At 42.8% G+C, this 18,794-nt stretch overlaps 1 protein-coding gene across 3 annotated transcripts in view; it reads right to left on the reverse strand.

Moving 5' to 3' along the window:
- Positions 1-18,794, reverse strand: part of PHACTR2 (phosphatase and actin regulator 2) — a 111,125-nt gene that overhangs the window by 79,685 nt on the left and 12,646 nt on the right. For 2 of the 3 annotated variants that reach the window (XM_088522780.1, XM_088522778.1), the window contains exon 1: positions 4-108. The exons of the other annotated variant lie outside the window; for it this stretch is intronic. In XM_088522780.1, coding sequence (XP_088378906.1) covers positions 4-46 — 43 coding nt within the window. In that variant the 5' untranslated portion in view covers positions 47-108. Of the gene's footprint in view, positions 1-3; positions 109-18,794 lie in introns of those variants that run through there. 3 annotated transcript variants of the gene reach the window in all.

The raw sequence follows: 18,794 nt of genomic DNA on the forward strand, positions 1-18,794 counted from the left end.
CACCGCTGGCCGGCTCGGGCAGCGTGGAGACCGAGGTCTGGCCCATGCCGTCCGCGCGGGGCGGCCCGCGATCACGCAGCCCGCTCGGCGCTCCGGGCACGCAGCCGCCGCCGCCGCCGCTGTTTCCGGGGGGCCATGTCACTTCTTCTCGCCGGGGCCGCGCTCCCCGCCGCGCCTCCCGCCGGCTGGCGGGGGGCGGCTGCTGCCGCGACGGCTGCGGCCCCGCGGCTGCCTGTCATGCGGGCGGGCAGAGGGCGGCGCGGGGCCCGCGGCGGCGGTAGCGGCGCGACCGCCCCGGGGCTCCGCCCGCCCGGCCCCGGTCCTGGCCCCGGCCCCGGCCCCGGCCCCGGCCTCGGGACCGCTCGCAACCCGGCGGCCGCCTCCGGGGCCAGGGCTCGCTCACTGCCCTGCCCGGGCGCTTCTCCGCGCTGCAGCTGGGCAGGGTCGCGCGAACCCCCGCAAAGTCCCTTTTCTTTCCCTTTCTCCTTTCGATGATACGCACGTTGGGGAAGGCAGCACTTATTAGCAAAGCTACTCCGACTTCTGAAGTCCTCCAGTCCATGCCTGGCTCCTGCCCCTCGTCTCTTCGCGACAGTGACAGCGGTGGTGGAGATGTAAAAAGTTTTTATTTTCACCTCACCCCTCTTTGAGGCAGAGAGAGACCTGCAGCAGCTGCAGAGGCTGGTCCCGTCACCCTGCTTGGAGCAAGTTTATGGCTGGGACCCGCTTTTGAGAATTCACAAGTGGCGCAGGTGGACACGGTGTGTGGTCAGTCGGTCACTTATTTCACTGTGACAGAGGTCCAAGAAGGTGCCTGACTCACAAGTACATAACCAAGAAAGAGATCCATTTTTAATTTCTGAAGACAGAAGAACTCCTGACACATAGTCTGATACAGCAGCCGGCAAGCAGAAAACGCTGTAATAAGTGACCAAAAGGGACAGAAATTTTATTAATCGGATAATAAATAAAGGGAGGGAAGGGGGAGCGATCTTGTCTGGCAGATGGACAAAATAAAAATATTTCGTATGCCGCATGTAATAGTAATCTAGAAAAATAGATGTGCTACATATACCCTAACACTCAAATGCCTCAAACTTACTACTGTTGAACACCTCAAAGCAAGCAGAGAGCTGCGTTATGCACCACACGAGGACATTACTACCCAAACTTCCTCCAGTCCATGCCGTGTGGAAGAAGATTTATCAGTGGGACTTTCTGTGAGGGGAGCAATCGCAAGTGCCCAGGGGTTGGCCAGGGAGATTTCCGGCCTGCTGCTATTAATATGTACTGGTGTCTTGATGAAATTTCAGGAGATGGAGAAGTGTGTTAGTGCAGGGCCAGCAGTTTGGTTAGTGGGACACCGGCTGTGACTACTGGACAGTAATCAACTCGCACACGGTAAGTACACAAGAATACAGCTCATACTTGCCACCATGTTCTCACAGAAACTGTGTCTCAGTAAAATAATCTTTTATTTCATTGTTTGGAAATTAAATTGCTCAGAGCATTGGCCTGAGTGTAATAGATGTCTGTTAGTTATTTGATATAGGGAGAAATAAAAAAGTGAGGACAGCACAAAATTAATAAAGCATAAATGGATGAGGACCTAGCAAAATGAAACAAGGAGTAATTATCTGTGGAGCACTATGGTTCAAAGAGGATGTTTCTGTTGGGGAGCAGCAGGGATGCTCTTCAGTGTTTTCATCAACAATCTACAGAAATATTTCAAACAGCTGCAAAGGATAGAATAAATCACAACTGGCAACATCTTTACTTGGAGTAAATATTAACAGAGGACAAGACAGTTACAGAGTTACCTGGATGTTTTAATAAGCTCTGTTTATTCAAAATAGAAGTTTTAACAGGGCCAAAGAAGAAAAAAAGCCAGATGTACAGGACTGAGGAAGAAAACCTATAGGACAGAGAAACGTATCATAGAAAGCTGCTGCATGTAGGGCTCAAAGTAGTCAAGTAATTCAACATTAGTTCTTTGTGAGCTAATGCTGATACAAAAAGGTTAATATTTTCATATGGATGTGAAATAGGATCACGTAAAATCACAGTTCCACCACTGCGCACTTTATCAACTAAAAAGTGCTCTAGCCTGTCCAGAGTTACTGTCCTCCTGTTTAAAAATGGGTGGAAAGACGGGAGACAGTTCAAAAGAGATCCAAAGTGACATGAAAAGCGTAGAAGGTGCTCTCCAGGTTTTGCATGTGCTATGTTTTGTGTGACTGACAAACGCATTCCACTTCAGTGTAAAAGATGTTGCCTTTAAGGAGAGAAAAACAGGTATTAAAGCACCCTTAAGATTCAGGCGATCAAGAGAAGTGGGATGTTCATTTCTTGATGCCGTCAGATACAGACCCTGTGCAAAGCGCTGAACTGCTGACAGTCTTACACAGGGACAGCAGATGGCAATAAGCAGCACGGGTTATATAAAAAAGATAGACTAGATGGTCTCGTGATCCCTGCTCATACCCAGGAAAAACCTTTGGAAGGGTGGCTTCTTAATCTTCAGTCATACATCTCTTTCGTAGAGGAGTTGTTCGCAACCATTTGCCATCTTTATTTTTCTTATGTTGAAAAATATTTTTTTAAGCATTTATTTTGACAAACTTGTGTGGCCTCTTTGGAGCTGCTTGTAAACAGGAACCTAAAGGTGTTGCTGTCTGCCTCCAGCGAATCCAATTAACTTTATCAAAGGAATTTGTGTTCCCAGCCTATTTGAAAGCCCAGTTTACAATGCAAAAGTATTTATCATCTGTTTGAAACAATTCCTGTGGAGGTGATAACCTCCTCAACGACTATTCATAAGCTCATAAAATTGGAATAGTTGTAATATCCTCCAGTGCAGTTGAATTAGTTGTCTATTAATTTCTCTCAAAAATAAGCTGATACTGATGACTTTCTTTAATATAATTCCTTTGCGGTCAGCTCATTTAAGGGTCCTCTCTACATACCTTGGTGATGCTAAGCAGTATGTTGCAGAACTAACCAGGTGAGGTTTAGATATTTATGGGATGTCAGTCTTAGTTTAGGAAAGGTAAATACTAATTTATTATGCAAACAGTTTGTAGGCATTTTATTAGAGTAAGAATATAAAGCTTTTCATTATAAAAGTTTTCCCAGAAGAGCAACATTTAAACACAAAATAATTTGCATTAAAAATGTAAAAGGACTTTTTAAGGAAACTTTCATTCATCATGGACAAGATAAAGAATTGTCCAGTACTATTACTATAGATGCTGCATCTGCCTTTTGTAAAGTGGGCAATAACAAACACTATCTCTCCCTTAAGCCTGAACAAGGAATTCTAGTTGAATAAATAAAATAGTGCTAATCTATAAAACAAATTATGCTTTTTACTGTGTCACTGTAGAATTTGTTAGAAACCTTAAACAGACTTTCTCTGCTTAGTCTCCTGCTAAAGATGTAAAGGGGCATAAACGTATCACGCTACTCCAGTAACAGTCATTGAATTAGACTAAAGTAGTTCTTTTATGCTTATGATTTTTAAGCTACTAGGTTTAAGTAAAGGATTCAGATTATGACAAACCAATGAGAAGGAATGAACCCTGAACCCTCAACATTACATGAAAATACTTGTATCAGTCTGACATACGAGAGCAACTATCTTGTCTACGTGGCAGCTGTTTTACACCTCGCATATGTACAGCTATATTTGTGTAACTGCCTCCACACACAAAAGATTCGAGCATCCTACTGACATTCCCATGCGAGTGTCTTCACAAAATACACATATTTAGCATGCCGTTACCCGGGGAAATTTATTCTGCAGTATGTTAGAGACATTTTAATCTGAGCATTAAAATCTATTGCCATTTTAGTACTTGGCTTTTAGGACAGTTAGAAGTTTAAGAATATGATAATGTTTGATAACTCGTTCTACCAAAGATTTGAGACAATTATATAGGTAGAATATATTTTAATAGCATATAGGGTTTTGTTTGTTTGTTTTTAGGATTTCACTGGCTTTTCTAAGAGTTGCTTTGCAGTATTTTCCATTTTGCCTTTCAAAAACAAGTAGGATCAGACACAAAAGGACTGTCCATCACTTTGCAGTTACTATAGTCATCTGGAGTTTCTTCTAACAAAGAAATACAAGCAAAGATAAGGGGGCCTATGGAGGTAAGAGCGAGAAATTCAGGTTTAAAATCTTGTTGATGATTTTAGCCAGGCCTAATCTTGTTCTGAAGGAAATGCTGCAATGAGATGTTGAAAGAGTCGTACGTGTTGTAGTTGGATGGGAAAGCTGAGGTTCCGCTGACGGGTGGTGCAGGTGCCTGCAAGTCGTGCCAGACTCTTCCAGACACAGTATTAGCATGAGCAGCGTCACTGGACCCCGCGGCCTGGTTCGATTTCAGCGTTGGTAGCAACACTGTGGTTATCTGATTGCCTCGTGCTGCACGTACAGTTCTTCCCTTTTTGTCACAAGTCATTGTGTCAGGTACTGTAGCGAAATATTGTCAGACAGACACTGCTCTCTTTCTCAAGAGCGGATATCTTTCACTAAAGGAGGAAGAACAGAAGGGGCTGTAAAATGAGAATATAATACTGGCATAAATCGCTAGTATGAGATCTGTTTACTGAAGATGATGTAAAAATTCAAAATCGTTCCCAAGGGAGCATGAAATAAGACACAACTTTTAATCTATCTCAGGCACCAAAGAGAAATTCCATCCAGTCAATAAATTTCAGATAGCTATGTTTCAGTGTGCTTATTATTCTGGGACAGCTCATGGCAGTACATGAACTCACGGCAATAAGCAGGATGCTGTTGCTCAGCCTGCTGAGTTCTGTAGGATCACAGGTAGTAAAATTTTACTACCCTTCCTTCAATCCCCAATATTAACTTATGGCACTAAATGTAACAGAAGCGATTAAGGAGCAGCTATCGTGCTTAATATCAGGATTCCTTATAAAGAACTGACAAATGCGTTCAACCTTATAACGGGGGGAAACAAATGATACCTTGGAGCTTATCAAGATGAACAAAGAAGACAGCCCTGAGTCCAGAATGGAAATTATCCAAAGAGACAAGCTAGTAAGAGGTCAAGTAGTTTTTAAGTCATGCTTCATTCTAAGCATTATAAAAATGGCACTGAACTTGTACCTGCTTCTAGAGAACTTGCAGTTACAAAAGGGAAGAGTTTAGGGCACCAAAAATATCAGTTTGTTTGTTCAAGACTAGGACAACAGCTGCAGAGCATAGAGCTAATTCTGTTTTCTGGGAAAGCAAATGCAGTTCTTAAACAGGCTCTGTCAAAATAAAATCACAGGCCATATTAATTAGTTACACTGGAGTTGTATTGGGAATTTGAACCATTTCCTTTTAACTGGAGACTTTTATAATAACCCTCATTTGGAAATATTTTGAAATATTCTTGTCATATGTGTCCTTTTACTCATTTTTTTATTGGCTTAGGAATTTCACTCAGTGTTCTTGTCAGTGTCATTTCCCATTTCCTATGCACAAATATAGCACAAAAGGACATTTGGAATCTGTTTTAAAAAAAGAGGCTGCAGTCTCTGTGAGTGAACATCAGAGATCCGCTGCCCCCACCCCCCCCCACCCCTCGGAAAAAGCACCACACATACTTTGCATAGAGCAGAATGACAGGCATCTATACAGAGAATAGCTGAGAGGAACTTCCATAATTCAGTCTTTAAATTTGGAAACTAGGTGTTCAGATCCTTAAACCAAGAGCAATTAGTATGCAACTGAGGGCCATTTTAATCAAAGTAAAACAGGAGACATTCATTGGATGAACTTGCTTACTCTGCGGTAAGACTGAGCTGGCATGCAAGTAGTTTGCCCCTTTCCTGTGAAAGGTCTGAGGAGCTGGACTGCCATTTCACTGTGTTCTAATTTAGTCCTTAATACCTCTAAGCCAGAATATGCAGGAAACAAGTAAACCTGGGCAAGTTCGCTCATGGTAATTTGGCACAGTATGTCCATCTTTCTGCTCACAAATTACCCTCAAAGAGGGCTATGCATTCACAAATTTGTTTGCTATTCTAAATTATTCACCAAACAGTTTGTTAGCAAATTTCGAATGCTGGAAAGCACATAAACAATTCATTGCAACAGCAGCTCAATAATTTATTATCCAGGGTGTGCGAAAGGCACCCTGTGCCATGTGGCTCTGTTTATGCTCTATCACTGGATGGTGCTACCTGTACCCAAAGGGAACTTGCACAATAGCTGCATCTGTATGATATAAGTGACTGCTGACGTTTGCTGACATTATAGATCTATAGATTATAACATCTGATGGGTAACTGTTGTTGTACCCTTTAATTTACCCTTAACTATTGCCTGCATGAAGTAACTTTTTACTTCACAAACTGTTCCAGGGAAGATTCTAGAGAATTTAAACATTGCAAGTCTGTTGAAAAAAAACCCTATTTTTATTTCAATAACAGTTTGCAGTTTCTTTTGGTACTGTACCCACTGAGCTTTTAAAGTAATTTACATAACGTGTGTGGTTGAATGCCAAAAAATAAAAAACAAATGGTCCCAAAGCAAACATCTCTGGAGTCATGGAGAGCAGTTCTGCTCCTCTCCTGCACGTGCAGTGCTCTCAGCTCCAGAAACTGCCCTGCTCTCCCACTGTGCTTTTTTCTAGTTTTTCGATTTCTACATGTTTTTTCCTCAGCCCAGTTGCACTCCACAATATATTTTGAAAGTGTTTTCATTCCATAAAGTTCCTCAAAGGCAAATCCTAAAACTTTATATCCTTCTGAGCTCTTTGACATTTTTCCACTCCGCATTTGTAGCTAATGTTTATTTTTCTTGCAAGGATCCAGACCCAGTTGCTCTGTTTTGCTTCAGCAAACCTGGCCTACACAGGAACCTTCCTTCACTCACAGAAGCCAGAGTATTTAAATAAATATTTGGGTATTCTAACTTTTATATCTACTGTTTTAAGAATTAATGTCTGCCCAAAGACTTACGATATAAGTAGCAGAAGTGAATAATCTGTGTTTTGGAGAATTTCTTGCATGACTGCAAGAAAGGTGAGCAAAAGAAGGATGCAGACCCTGGCTAATCACTAACAGCAAGGTTTTTCAGCAGGTTGAGTTTACTGCAAAGCAATATAACAGAGGAAACGTGGTGCCTGTTTTGTCCTTTAACACATGCTAAGCACTGTACAGTCAATGCTGAAAAAAATCTGCCTTCTGTCTTTGTTTGAAGTACAAAGGGAAGCTGACAATCTGGATCAGATTATTTCGCTACCGCTATGCCAGATAATCCTGAAAAAGATGAAGATCCCAAAGAATATGGTGTCATATGTTATCCAAAATTATAGGCATCACCACAGTATTTAATAATTTAAATGCTGCAGTCTGACTTTAATTTTTTTAAGACTTTTTTTTCATTTTTAATAGAAAGAACTCTGGATATTCCTGCTATTCATATGTTTGTTCAGTTTCTTTCTGCATTTTACTAATTTACTGAGCCCCGTAACTGCTTGCTGTTTCCTAGTTTCCTAGTACAATAACAGCACTATGATAGCACATGACAGCACTTCCAAACAGAAAGTGACAGAAATATTCCGATCAAGTGTGTCTTTATCACCAGGTTTAGTTTTGTCCATGGTTCCAGATTTATCATGAAAGACAAAAAGGACTACATTAACAATTATAAATAGCATTCTGCCTGTCCTAGTTCAAGCCACTGGGGAAGAAGTCATGGTGAAAAAATGACATGCTGGATTGTAGGATTCCTCAAGAGTCAGGTTTCTGCCAGGTTTTCAGAGGCTTTAGTCACTGCAACTTCATATCAGTAGTTACAGTAAATAGAGAGGACAGGCCCCTCTACTGATATAAATTGGCATATTCCCAGCTGAGAAAATGAAGTAATGCAGCTTATAGCAGCTGGAGGTCTATTCTTTCTATGAGACACCACTCTGCACTACTTGATATAAGCAACAGCAAAACAAGCACCTTCCCACACCCCCATCTCTTCTCTCAAGGCCTGTTAAACTTTTGATCACATTCACCTTACAGGCTCTCCCAGGAACGGGGCACATTAATTCATCATTTCATGGCTCCTACCAGTTGCACAGATTCCCCTTTAACATTTTTTTCTCTCTCTCCTGTCTGCTTAGGAGCATCTTCGATAGGGCCTGCGGGTTGCTGTGGCTCAGCGTAACGCTCCGGGAGAACTTGTGCACTCTCCAGCCCAGCCAGCGGTAGGTTTCTCACATCAGAGAAATCAGCCATGATGTTAGTCCAGCTGGAGTAACCATTTTTCTTAAGAAAACAGAGCTTTCTGTTCTTAAGGGCATGTGTGGCGGTTGCTGGCTGCAGTTTTCCTTCTATGGCTCCACACTTCCTAATGAATCACTGCTTTTTGGCACCAAGGCAAAATAAACACATAATTTTGGGTGCCTGTGCCAAACATACACACACTTAGAGCAGGTTTTGCAAAACGTCTAGTGAAGTGTTTAGGTTATTCAGTTAAAACTTGCAAAATAGCCAGAAAATGCAAATCTGAAGGTCACAATAGTTCCATTAGCCCAATCATTGTGCGCAGCTTGTCTATCTTATGGTACATGTTGAGGGATTACCAATGCTGTATCAACTACAGCTCTTACCAGGAAAAACATTAATAAAAAAGCAGTGTAAAAATGCAATACTGCTAACAGACACAACTGTCAGATGCTTGCACTTGTCTCTCCTCTTCTGTTTATTAACTGTTTTAATGTAACCATACATAGCATAGATTTCTAAACAGCTGTTTCCGGGACTATGTAAAGGGGGGAAAAGTCACCAATAAAAAAACTGGCAGACACACTGAATGAAGTTTCCCAGTTGCTTGAGCTCGTCATGTGTACATACCTCGACATGTATCTTGGCCTTGATTCAAGGTGATTGAGCCTGTCCATAATTTCAACGCATCCCTTTGCTCAGGGTGACTTCAGTGATAATTTAGAAAAAGTTTGTCTTCAGAAAAGCTGAAAGTATTGGCTGAACTGATCCTCTAGTTCCTCTCCATTCAATTAAATTTTATTCAATGAAATTTTAGGATGAATTTAAATGTATTGCTCCACTATAATTAGCTCTGAAGATCATGAGATCACAGAAGACCGGCACTTTCCTCTTTAAGTAGACAGCTGTGAAGGCGCTATTTTACACAATATCTTGAATATGGCTGAGTTTGAAACCTGGAATTGGGCCTGGATAAATGCTAAAAGCCAGAATCATGTCTGCCTTTGCTAAATCAAAGTCATTCTCTATGAGGCCAAAGACCACTCCGCTCCTCCCCAGCCCTCACTGTTTTCTACAGGAATCTCTGGACCAAAGTCAAATCTCAGATTTTGGCTTAATTTCACCCCCTTGTTAATGCTATGATGAAAACGGGAATTTTCTTTTTTCTTTTCTCCTACTGGGAAAATGCATTTTTTCCACTCTCCCATAGCTCAAAAATGACTTAAAGATCCTGCCTCTAAGTTTAATATAACGAGATAAAAAGACCACCTTTTGGCAAAGATACAGAATGGAAATTTTCATCTCAAGAGAGGATTTTCAGAAAAAAAAGATATATATATATATTTATATATAAGAATGTGAAAACAAGCAGTTATAATGAAAACTATTTTCATAACCATCACTAAAGTAAGCACTTTGCTGTCCCAGAGACACATGGTACTGATGCAAACATTGACTTGACGCCAAAATCCCCAGCATGTTAGTGGAATCTGGAAACACTACGATATTAAACACACCTCAAAATATATGTCAGAGATGAGAAGTAGACGTTTCCTATGTGTGCTCCAGTTACTCTGCACATCAGGACAGTATACACTTAATTCATTAGTGTCTGTATAGAAACAGAGTAACAGGCCAGTAATTGAGGTGATGTCCTTTCCTTTCCTTTGGTTTGGTTCATTCCTGCACTACACACTCCCTGAATGCCCTTATGCTCGGCTTGACTTACATTTCCCATTTTGCAAATATTGAACCAAGATCTATTTTCCATCTGCAACACTTACAGAGCATGTTTTAATACAGTGTTTGAGCACCCCTCACTGGTCCCACAGAAGCATCATTATCCCCACGGTGAGATTTCCACTCTTCATCTAGAGTGTTCATGGCGGGTAGGAAAAAGGAAAGCTGCTAGCTTATAGCATTCAGAGATAGATCTGCTCTACCAACAGCAAGGACACACAGAAATAACCTGAAAAAAGGTCCAAGATCCCTGAGTGTTGCCAGCAGGCCGAGGGAGGGGATCCTGCCCCTCTCTTCAACTCTGGTGAGGCTGCGCCTACAGCACTGTGTGCAGTTCTGGGCTCCCCAGTACAAGAGGGTCATGGAGCTTCTACAGAGGGTCCAGCATAGAGCGACAATGGTGATTAAGGGACTGGAGCATCTATCGCATGAGGAAAGATTAGGTGAGCTAGCCCTGTTTAGCCTAGAGAAGAGAAGACTGAGAGGGATCTGATCAACATGTGCAAATACCTGATGGGAGAATGTAGGGAAGATGGGGCCAAACTCTTCTCAGTGATGGACAGTGACAGGGCAAGGGGTAATGGGTAATGGGAACTAGGGGTACAAGTTGAAACACAGGAAGTTCCACCTCCATAGGAGGAAGAACTTCTTTCCTGTGAGGGTGACAGGGCCCTGGAACAGGCTGCCCGGAGAGGCTGTGGAGTCTCCTTCTCTGGAGATCTTCAGAACCCACCTGGACGTCACCCTGTGCCACGTGCTCTAGGTGTCCCTGCTGGAGCAGGGGGGTTGGACTAGATGATCTGTAGAGGTCCCTTCCAACCTCAACCATTCTGTGATTCTGTGTGACACTTCTCACGGATGTCTCACTGGCTGCAAAAATGTGAAGGTTTCATGCTCAGCTGCACAGTTCTTTTTGGCAGACTATTTCTGCTATTTTCTCACCCCAGCTGTTTCAAGACTGTTGGCCTGGCCCTGGGCTGTTCTCTCCTGTGGCTCTCATGGAAAACTCTCTTTTTGTACCTCCCTATACAGTTACAGATGTGGTATTTGGCTTGCATCTTTGCTGATTTATTAGAAAGACCCCCATCCAGCAGAAGTGTTCAAAATGGGGGTGTAAAATGAATCCCCTGCCTTCCCGCAGCCTGAGTGTGCTGTGGATTTGTCTCTTTTGCTCAATGTTCCTGAGCAATGAAGTGCAGACACTGTGTGCAGATTTACTCAGAATTGGTGCTCGCTGCCACTTAAGTTTTCTGGAGCCTTAACAGAGAAGTGACCTCTCCTCCTGCTGGCTCTGTCAGGGCCTTTCTCCTCTATCTGGCTGCAGGTTTACACAAACACTCAAAGAGAACTAGTTCAGATGAGTTCTCCTTCTGCCAGATTTGCTGAAAAATCACCATGGTGCCCACGAGCTGGTATTAGAGGCTGGCACGTGCCCATAAAACTGTCATACAAGCGTGTTTCCCTAGGGAAAACAAGCTCTACAGAAGGACTGCTGCTGGTGAGAGCAGCGCTGCATCCACACAGTGGGAATGTCGTGGCCCTGCCAGTCTGCACCACTGTGGAGCTCCCTGTTTATGGCCTCAAGTTGTGCCAGGGAAGGTTCAAGTTAGACATTAGAAAGGATTTCTGCATGGAAAGTGTGGTGAAGCACTGGAACAGGCTGCCCAGGGAAGTGGTGGAGTCACCGTCCCTGGCAGTGTTCAAGACATGTGTAGATGAGGTGCTTAGGGACATGATTTAGCAGGCAGGGTGTTGAAGGGCTTACGGTTGGACTTGATGTTCTTGAAGGTCTTTTCCAACCATAATGATTCTGTGATCCTGTGCCTCTACGCAGAGCGGGCCACGTTCAGGCTTGCTCGGCTCACGTTTCATGCAGACGGGTGCTCCAACAAGAACGGCTGCAGCTGAACAACGCGGTCACAGATGCAGCTCTGCGGCTCCTTGGAGCAGGGGGGACGTGCAGCGCCCTACGCAACACGCAGCCAGCGGCAACGGCTCTGCCTGCAGCACCGGCTGCTTCCCAGCTCTCCACTGCAGACAGCAGCGACCGCTCCGCAAAGTCACCGGGAACTGAGGCGGGTGGAAACATGGGAGAAAAATTCATCACTTGGGTTTCTTTGCAATGGGTCAAGCAGCTTTATCCTTAAAAATGTACATTTGGAAATAAAGTTCTTGCTTATGCTCCCAACAAAATTGCCTCTGGGCAAGGTTCTGGCATGCTCTGCCAAGGATTTCTTTCTGAAGGCTGCTGCAGATGCAGCAGGGCCTTTTCTAAAGGATGTTTTCCTTTTCTCCTTTTTTTGGGGAGATTTGTCATTCGTATTTAACGTTCATGCTACCGAATCTGTGTGTTCACGTGGACTGTGAGGGGATACAGGTTCAGGTTTTGTACTCTTTCGCGTGTCATGTAGGTGAATCTTCATCTCGAAACCTGCTGCTATGTCCTTGAGAAGAGATTTTTAATAGGTTAGAAAGTCTGACCAGATTTGCCAAGAGCTCCTCCCAAATATCAGGCATTTGGTCTGTACATCGTAATTGTTTAAATCAAGTGTAAATTGGAAGGTTTCATTTTGCCTCTTTAAATTGTCCTGCGTCACTCGTTTGTGTGCTGTTGGCTAGAGGACCATGCTTTAATCATGCTCAGCCAGGTCTTTTGTGCTGAACTACAGCATATTTAGCTCAGGCTCATTCAATTAAAAAACCTACACATAAGAAAGCTAAAAAAATAACATGGACTAATGTAGGAATGACGTATGGCTCTTGTGAAAAGCACCTTTACCAAGACAAAATATTACACTTTTCTTCCTAACTGCCTATTTAATACAGCAGATCGCACCCCCTTTAGTTAGTAAAATTGAGCAAATTTCATTATGTTAAACTACAGGTGCATTAGAATGCAATGTGTTGCAAGGATAAAAACACTGACACTTTCAGAGCTAATGTAAATGTAATATTATTGTTCTCAGCTACAATCCAATTAAGTAGCACTGAGGAAGCCTTCACAAAAATGCCCAGAGAGATAACTCACAGATGTGGAAAATCTATTGTCAAAAAACAGCACTTCAGATGTTTTCATGGTTCTGTGGCTTTCTGAATTACACTCGTGGATGGAAGTCACAAAGCTCACGTGGGAGATAATAGGATCTTTACTGTTATGCTACCAACTGGAAGAAAAGAGACTGAGTTTTACTGTGTTTATTTGCCTATGGAAAAAAATAACGAGACTCATTCCCAAAGGAAGAAAATAAACATTCTCAAAAGGCGACTTGCCCGGAGGCCCTCACCGTATGCTCCCTGTTCCCTGGCGCCAGGGGCCAGCTGTGCTGCTGCAGCCCCTGCACAGCCCCACGGAGGTGTGAGGAACAGCCCTGGGCACGCAGATCTGCTGGACTCACAGCTGCAACACAGATCCCCTCTCCTGTGGCTGCGACCGACAAAAGCCGGGCGGGCACCGCACCTCAGATCTTGCTGTAAGGTAACATGGAGAACTGTGCTAAACAGTGTAGGGCTTTCCTAAACCGAAATACAGGCCTTCATACTTTATAGGTCCTTGTGACTTTAAAAAGAAAAAGAAATAGGAAAAATATAACTAAAACACCCAAACCCACTCCATTTCTCTTTTAAAATAAGCAGGGGAAGTTCCTTGCATTTGCTACCTATGTACCACACTAAACAGTTGTTTTATACCTCAGTAGTATATAAAAGCCTATATAAAAGTTTAGCCACTGATCATGAGTTGTAGCGGGGAGAGAGGTTCCCAAGCATTCTCAAGCACACACTCACTTAAACTCCTGAAATACAACGCAGCATGTCAGAGTCTTCATTTTCTCATGAACTGCACAGTAAATATGGAACCTGACCTTGCTTCACACATGGTGATGAAACCCAGCGCCTATAAATTTATGAATGTAGCTGACAGTCACTAAGTACATTATGCGCAGGTCAGGTTGATGGTCCCTTCTTTTTTATTCCTCTTATTGAATGATCTATTGCTGGAGACAAGCCAAATATTTCAGAATGTTTTACAACTTATTTATGTGGCCGAGAAGTATGTACTGTGTTTTCCATCTGCACTATCCTGACACACTGAAAATAAATGAGTGCAATATGCAGTATTAGCATTTAAGGAAAGCACAGGAAGGAGTTTTAAGGAAAGCACAGGAAGGAGTTTTGTTTTTTAATGGGTAGAAAGTAAATACTTGTCCCTTTCTAAAGCAGCCCTGAAGAGAGACATCTTTGTGGTTAAGTGGTGAAACAGAGCCACATTCAGCCCTTACATTGATACTTGGCCACCTTCATTTCATTGGGCTGAATTCCACAAAAGCCAGAAGTCCTAGCAGAGAGTATCACATCTGGATCTAGGCAGGCTGCCGCTCAGCTCCAGCCAGAGCATGTTCATAGCTGCACTGAACTGTCTGGGGTCAGATCTCACCAGCTCTGCAGGTACAGAGACCCACCTTTGCTCAACACTGACCTCACAAGGTAGGTCCTGTCCATACACAAGGCTTGGATGTGTTTAGGTACAATTGTTTATTAAGCTGATGTATTTACACTTTGGTACATCCATGGATATGTATGCTAAACAGGTACAAGCCTGTTGAACACTGCATTTTATAAAGAAGGCCAATAAAACCACCCTTGGACAAAAAACTTCTGGGTGCACAGCTGGTCCTGTTAAAACATACTGTTAATTGTACAGGATTTTTAGAAGTCTGAGCTTTACAGAAGTCTGTTCCAGAAGACAGACTTGAGGAAGTTCAAATCTATGCAATGAAAAGGTTATAGAAAGGCAAACATATCAGAGAATTGCAGTTACCAGCCTAACGGAAAATTAAATATGAAAATTGTAAGGTATTCTGATATTAAACTATTGTGAAAAATTATGAAGCAGGCAGATTATATGAATGTGGCATTTGCTTATCATATAATAAATATTCTGTGATTTTATAAATTGTTTTCTCCATCAAGTTAACTAAGCTAATATAAGACATCTGGATCCAGGGTTCATGTAAAAGACTTTGTTTGTGTAAGTTCTCTAGTTCACTGGTTAACCAATGGACTGTAACACCTTATTAAGAAAAAACACCATACCCTTTATGAAGTTATTTTAGGTTTGTCTGTCTGATAATTTTTACACGGACCATCATTTATCTGGCTGCAAGGGCTATTCTGACTACAAACCCTTCTAAGTGCCATGATATTTAGTGCCTCCCAGGTTAATGCTTACTGAAAGCTGTATAAATCTACAGGACAAAAGACAGCTCTCAGCGCAGGACTGCATGGGACCCGCTCTGTGTACAGGACAGTTACATGCATGTGTCAGTATCCTACTACTAATTGCCAGCTACAGAACTGCAAAAACAAAAGCTGAACTTTGGGGTACTGCCAGCGGAGGCACGTATCATGCCTCACCCAAGATATTTTTGACTCCAAGATCTTATTTTTCTTAGATGCTGATAGCCATTAACAATACAGCTGAAGCAAGCTAAATTAGTCTTTGGTACTATTCCATTTAAGTCACATTGATGTATTTCAGTGATGTCAATTTTACACCTAATATATTACAATTGTGCCAGTGCAGTAACTCACTCCAGCACTTCAGAATGTGAGCAGTGACGCAGCCATGTGCGAGCTCCAGCAAGGCCCATCCCGGGCCAGCCCCTTTTGCAGAGTTTCCACCTGCTCACACACCCGCAGGCAGCTCTGGCTCTCAGGCGAGCTGTAGGTGGCACGAGGCTGCTCGGGGTTATACCACCACCTCCAGTGCTCGCCCCTTCCCTTCCCTGCAGCTCCAGGTGTTCCTGGCCGCCAAAAACAGCCCACTGGATTCCACCATATAGGATATTTTCTAGACAGATATACTGCCATCAGAAACATTCTGCCAAATCATTTCCATGTAGAAAGGCAGGCTCAAGTATTCTGTGGCTGTTTTATAAACTGTGTTCCTAAACAATGAAGTTTAGAAAATACATACCTTGTACAGATGCAGCACATACACAGAAAAATCCTATCCCTTGCTTTTAACCTAGCCTTTATGAAAGCTCTGCTAACAGTGTTAGACTATGTCCTTCCAGAGAAGGATTTAATGTATATAATTGCCAAATATTAAAACAGAAAAGATGAAAGAAAATAAAGTATTTTCAGTTCTTAGGTGTAAAACCTATTTCCTCCAGGAACTTTTCAAGCCTTGAGAGTTACGGAAATTTTACACAGGCCCTATTTTATCCAATTTGCCTTCTCTTGCAATTTTTGTTGGCCCTAAAAGAGCTGACACATTTTATTACATTCAAATTTGGCCTCACAAATGTTTTCACGCTTCCCCACTCTGAGGCCATCAGCAAAGGCCGCAGGAAGCAGCGCGACGACACGGTGCTGATCCTGACTGCAGCAAGAGGCCGGAGCAACAGCCTGCACTTGGACCCGACTGCCTCACTTCTATCGCCTTGGCTAGGGGGAAAGCACATGCCCCATGCAGCAGCTGACAGGCTCTTCCCATTACATTTGAAGTGTGACATGTTGTGGGCCAGAAGACAACCTTTGGAGCACTGAATACCTCATGCAACAACCAGTGACCAGTAACCCTTCTTGTTACAAACACTGTGTGCAAGTTGAGCTGTTCCACCACCTCTGTCTCCTTCCACATCCACGGGGCTTCCTGTCCAGCCCAGATCCCACACAAGACATGGATTAAATCACGAGGAATCCTTTTTATCCACCCACATAGGATCTTCAGCAGGATGCAGGACAGTTTGGGAAGTCTCAACACAATTCCCTTTTCCACATGAAGGGGTTAACTCCTGCTCCTCCTACCTCTCAATGGCCAAACCAGCAACAGCACAAATATCCAAGGAAGGGGTTGCTTTCTCCTTCTGGCTGGGGCTGGGAGGACACTCAGGCTCTTCAGGACAAAGAATAAATCAGCATAAGCACTGTTCTGTAAGGCCCAGTAGCATTGGCAGAGTTCTTGTGCCTGGTCTGCCTTTCCAAAAAAGGCTTCAGCGTCAGACTGGGAAGGGTAAGTAAGTACCCTAACCATAGGCTGTGTTATTATACACAGACTGTTTAGGGCCTTATGAACACCTCATTATTTTGGGCAAGCAGAGACCCAGATGAATGCTCTGGCAACACACTGCCCCATCACCATAACCTGCTCCGCTGCCTCCAGAGCTTTCCTGTTAGAGGATGCCTCTCTTGGCACAGGCTGCCAACAGGTTTGGGATTCATCAATAAAGACACAAAGAAAGTCACCATAAATTTGAAGAAGGGCAGGACTTAAATCCAGTTCCTCTTGCATTTCTTTGGAGTAATAAAATTTAAGACAAGTATCTGTAGACAGAGTGAAGAAGAAAAAAAAATATATAACATCTGCCTAAAATATGATACTGCTGGAAAGCAGCCCCTTTCCATATGGAGAGCAACACCAGTAACTGGCCTCTTAAGCAGCCAGCTTCAGCCTGTGAACACTGCTTAGCAGGCAAGCCACCAAAGTGATTTTTAACCACTGCCTGGTACGAGTTCCAACTACAATGTCAGGCTGACAGCTAAACGGAGAAAGGAGGATGTTGCCCAGTTCCAGAGACACTGGAGAGACGCCAAAACCTGGCCTCTATCAGAGCCAGTGCAGATAAATGATTTAACTGGTTCTGGCTTTTCCCCATCACCAAGCGGGGCCTCATGTTACTACTCATGACATGAAGGAAGCATGAGTTAGTGCATCATACCTGAACCCCAGCTGACATGGACTCCACGATGATGAAAAAGAGATAAGAATCTTTCATTTAACTACACGTACACTTAAAAACAGCCTGATAGGCTTTATTTCCACAAACTTCTCTCATGCTGTGGAGGTAGCCAAGACTTGTATGTATGAATGTGACCACACTGCAGTGTCCAGCAGGCAGAAATTAAGGCAGATTCAGACAGCTCCGCTGTAAATAGAGGCCTTATTATAACTGAAAGAAAGAATTTTGAGCTCTGATTATAAGAAACATCCTGCTAGAGGCTTTCTAATACTTGCGACCTCTGACTTTCAGCCTTTTTAGCAGTCTATCTGCTTTAACTTGTGCAATATGCTTCTCCTTGGTGGTAGGCAATAGCTTTTTTTCCACTTTTTGTAATTTGAGATATATTCAGAATCATCTCATGTTCAGTATTTATACAAATGTATATATAAAAGTTCTCAAGAAGGTGCATCTACAAATAGATCTTAGTGATATTTAGTCATAAATGAGGAGGTCCAGATTGATATTTTCCAGATAGAAATGTTATTAAGACTGTTTTTTCTCACAGAATCATTATAGGTAGAGAGGTGCAGAGAGATTTCAGGGAGAGGGGCAGTGAAGGTTCATAATGAGAAGCAATTTGCCTTGGTCAGTCTTTTACAATGACACAAGTTGCTAAGTTACAGAGCTCTTTCCTGAACCCTCTCCAAATTTTAATTATTTTCTTGTGATTTTCAAAAAAGAAGTGGAACACCCGAGATGACCTAACATTCCAGAAGCTACACGAGCACTCAAACAAGAGTAAGATACTATCTTCAATATTGCAGATACATTTATGGAGTATATTAGTGCTCTGGAGTGTAGCAAACCAGCTGAACATAAGCTCCCAAGTTAATAATGCTATTATTATGCAAGTGTCTTTCAAAAATCACTGCTTCTCAACACAGAGCCTCCCATTCTGCAGTTAGGACCTAATTAATTTTCCCCTGATTCTACAGCCTTTCATTTGTTCATATTGAATGTATTGCTTTGCCACCCAAAAATATTCATATATTTTATTTCTAGTGGCTAGTAGCAATATATAGTATG

The sequence above is a fragment of the Tinamus guttatus genome, unplaced genomic scaffold (assembly GCF_059628265.1).
Source record: "Tinamus guttatus ecotype Peru unplaced genomic scaffold, ASM5962826v1 Tinamus_guttatus_pri_ptg000164l, whole genome shotgun sequence".
NCBI lineage: Eukaryota > Metazoa > Chordata > Aves > Tinamiformes > Tinamidae > Tinamus > Tinamus guttatus.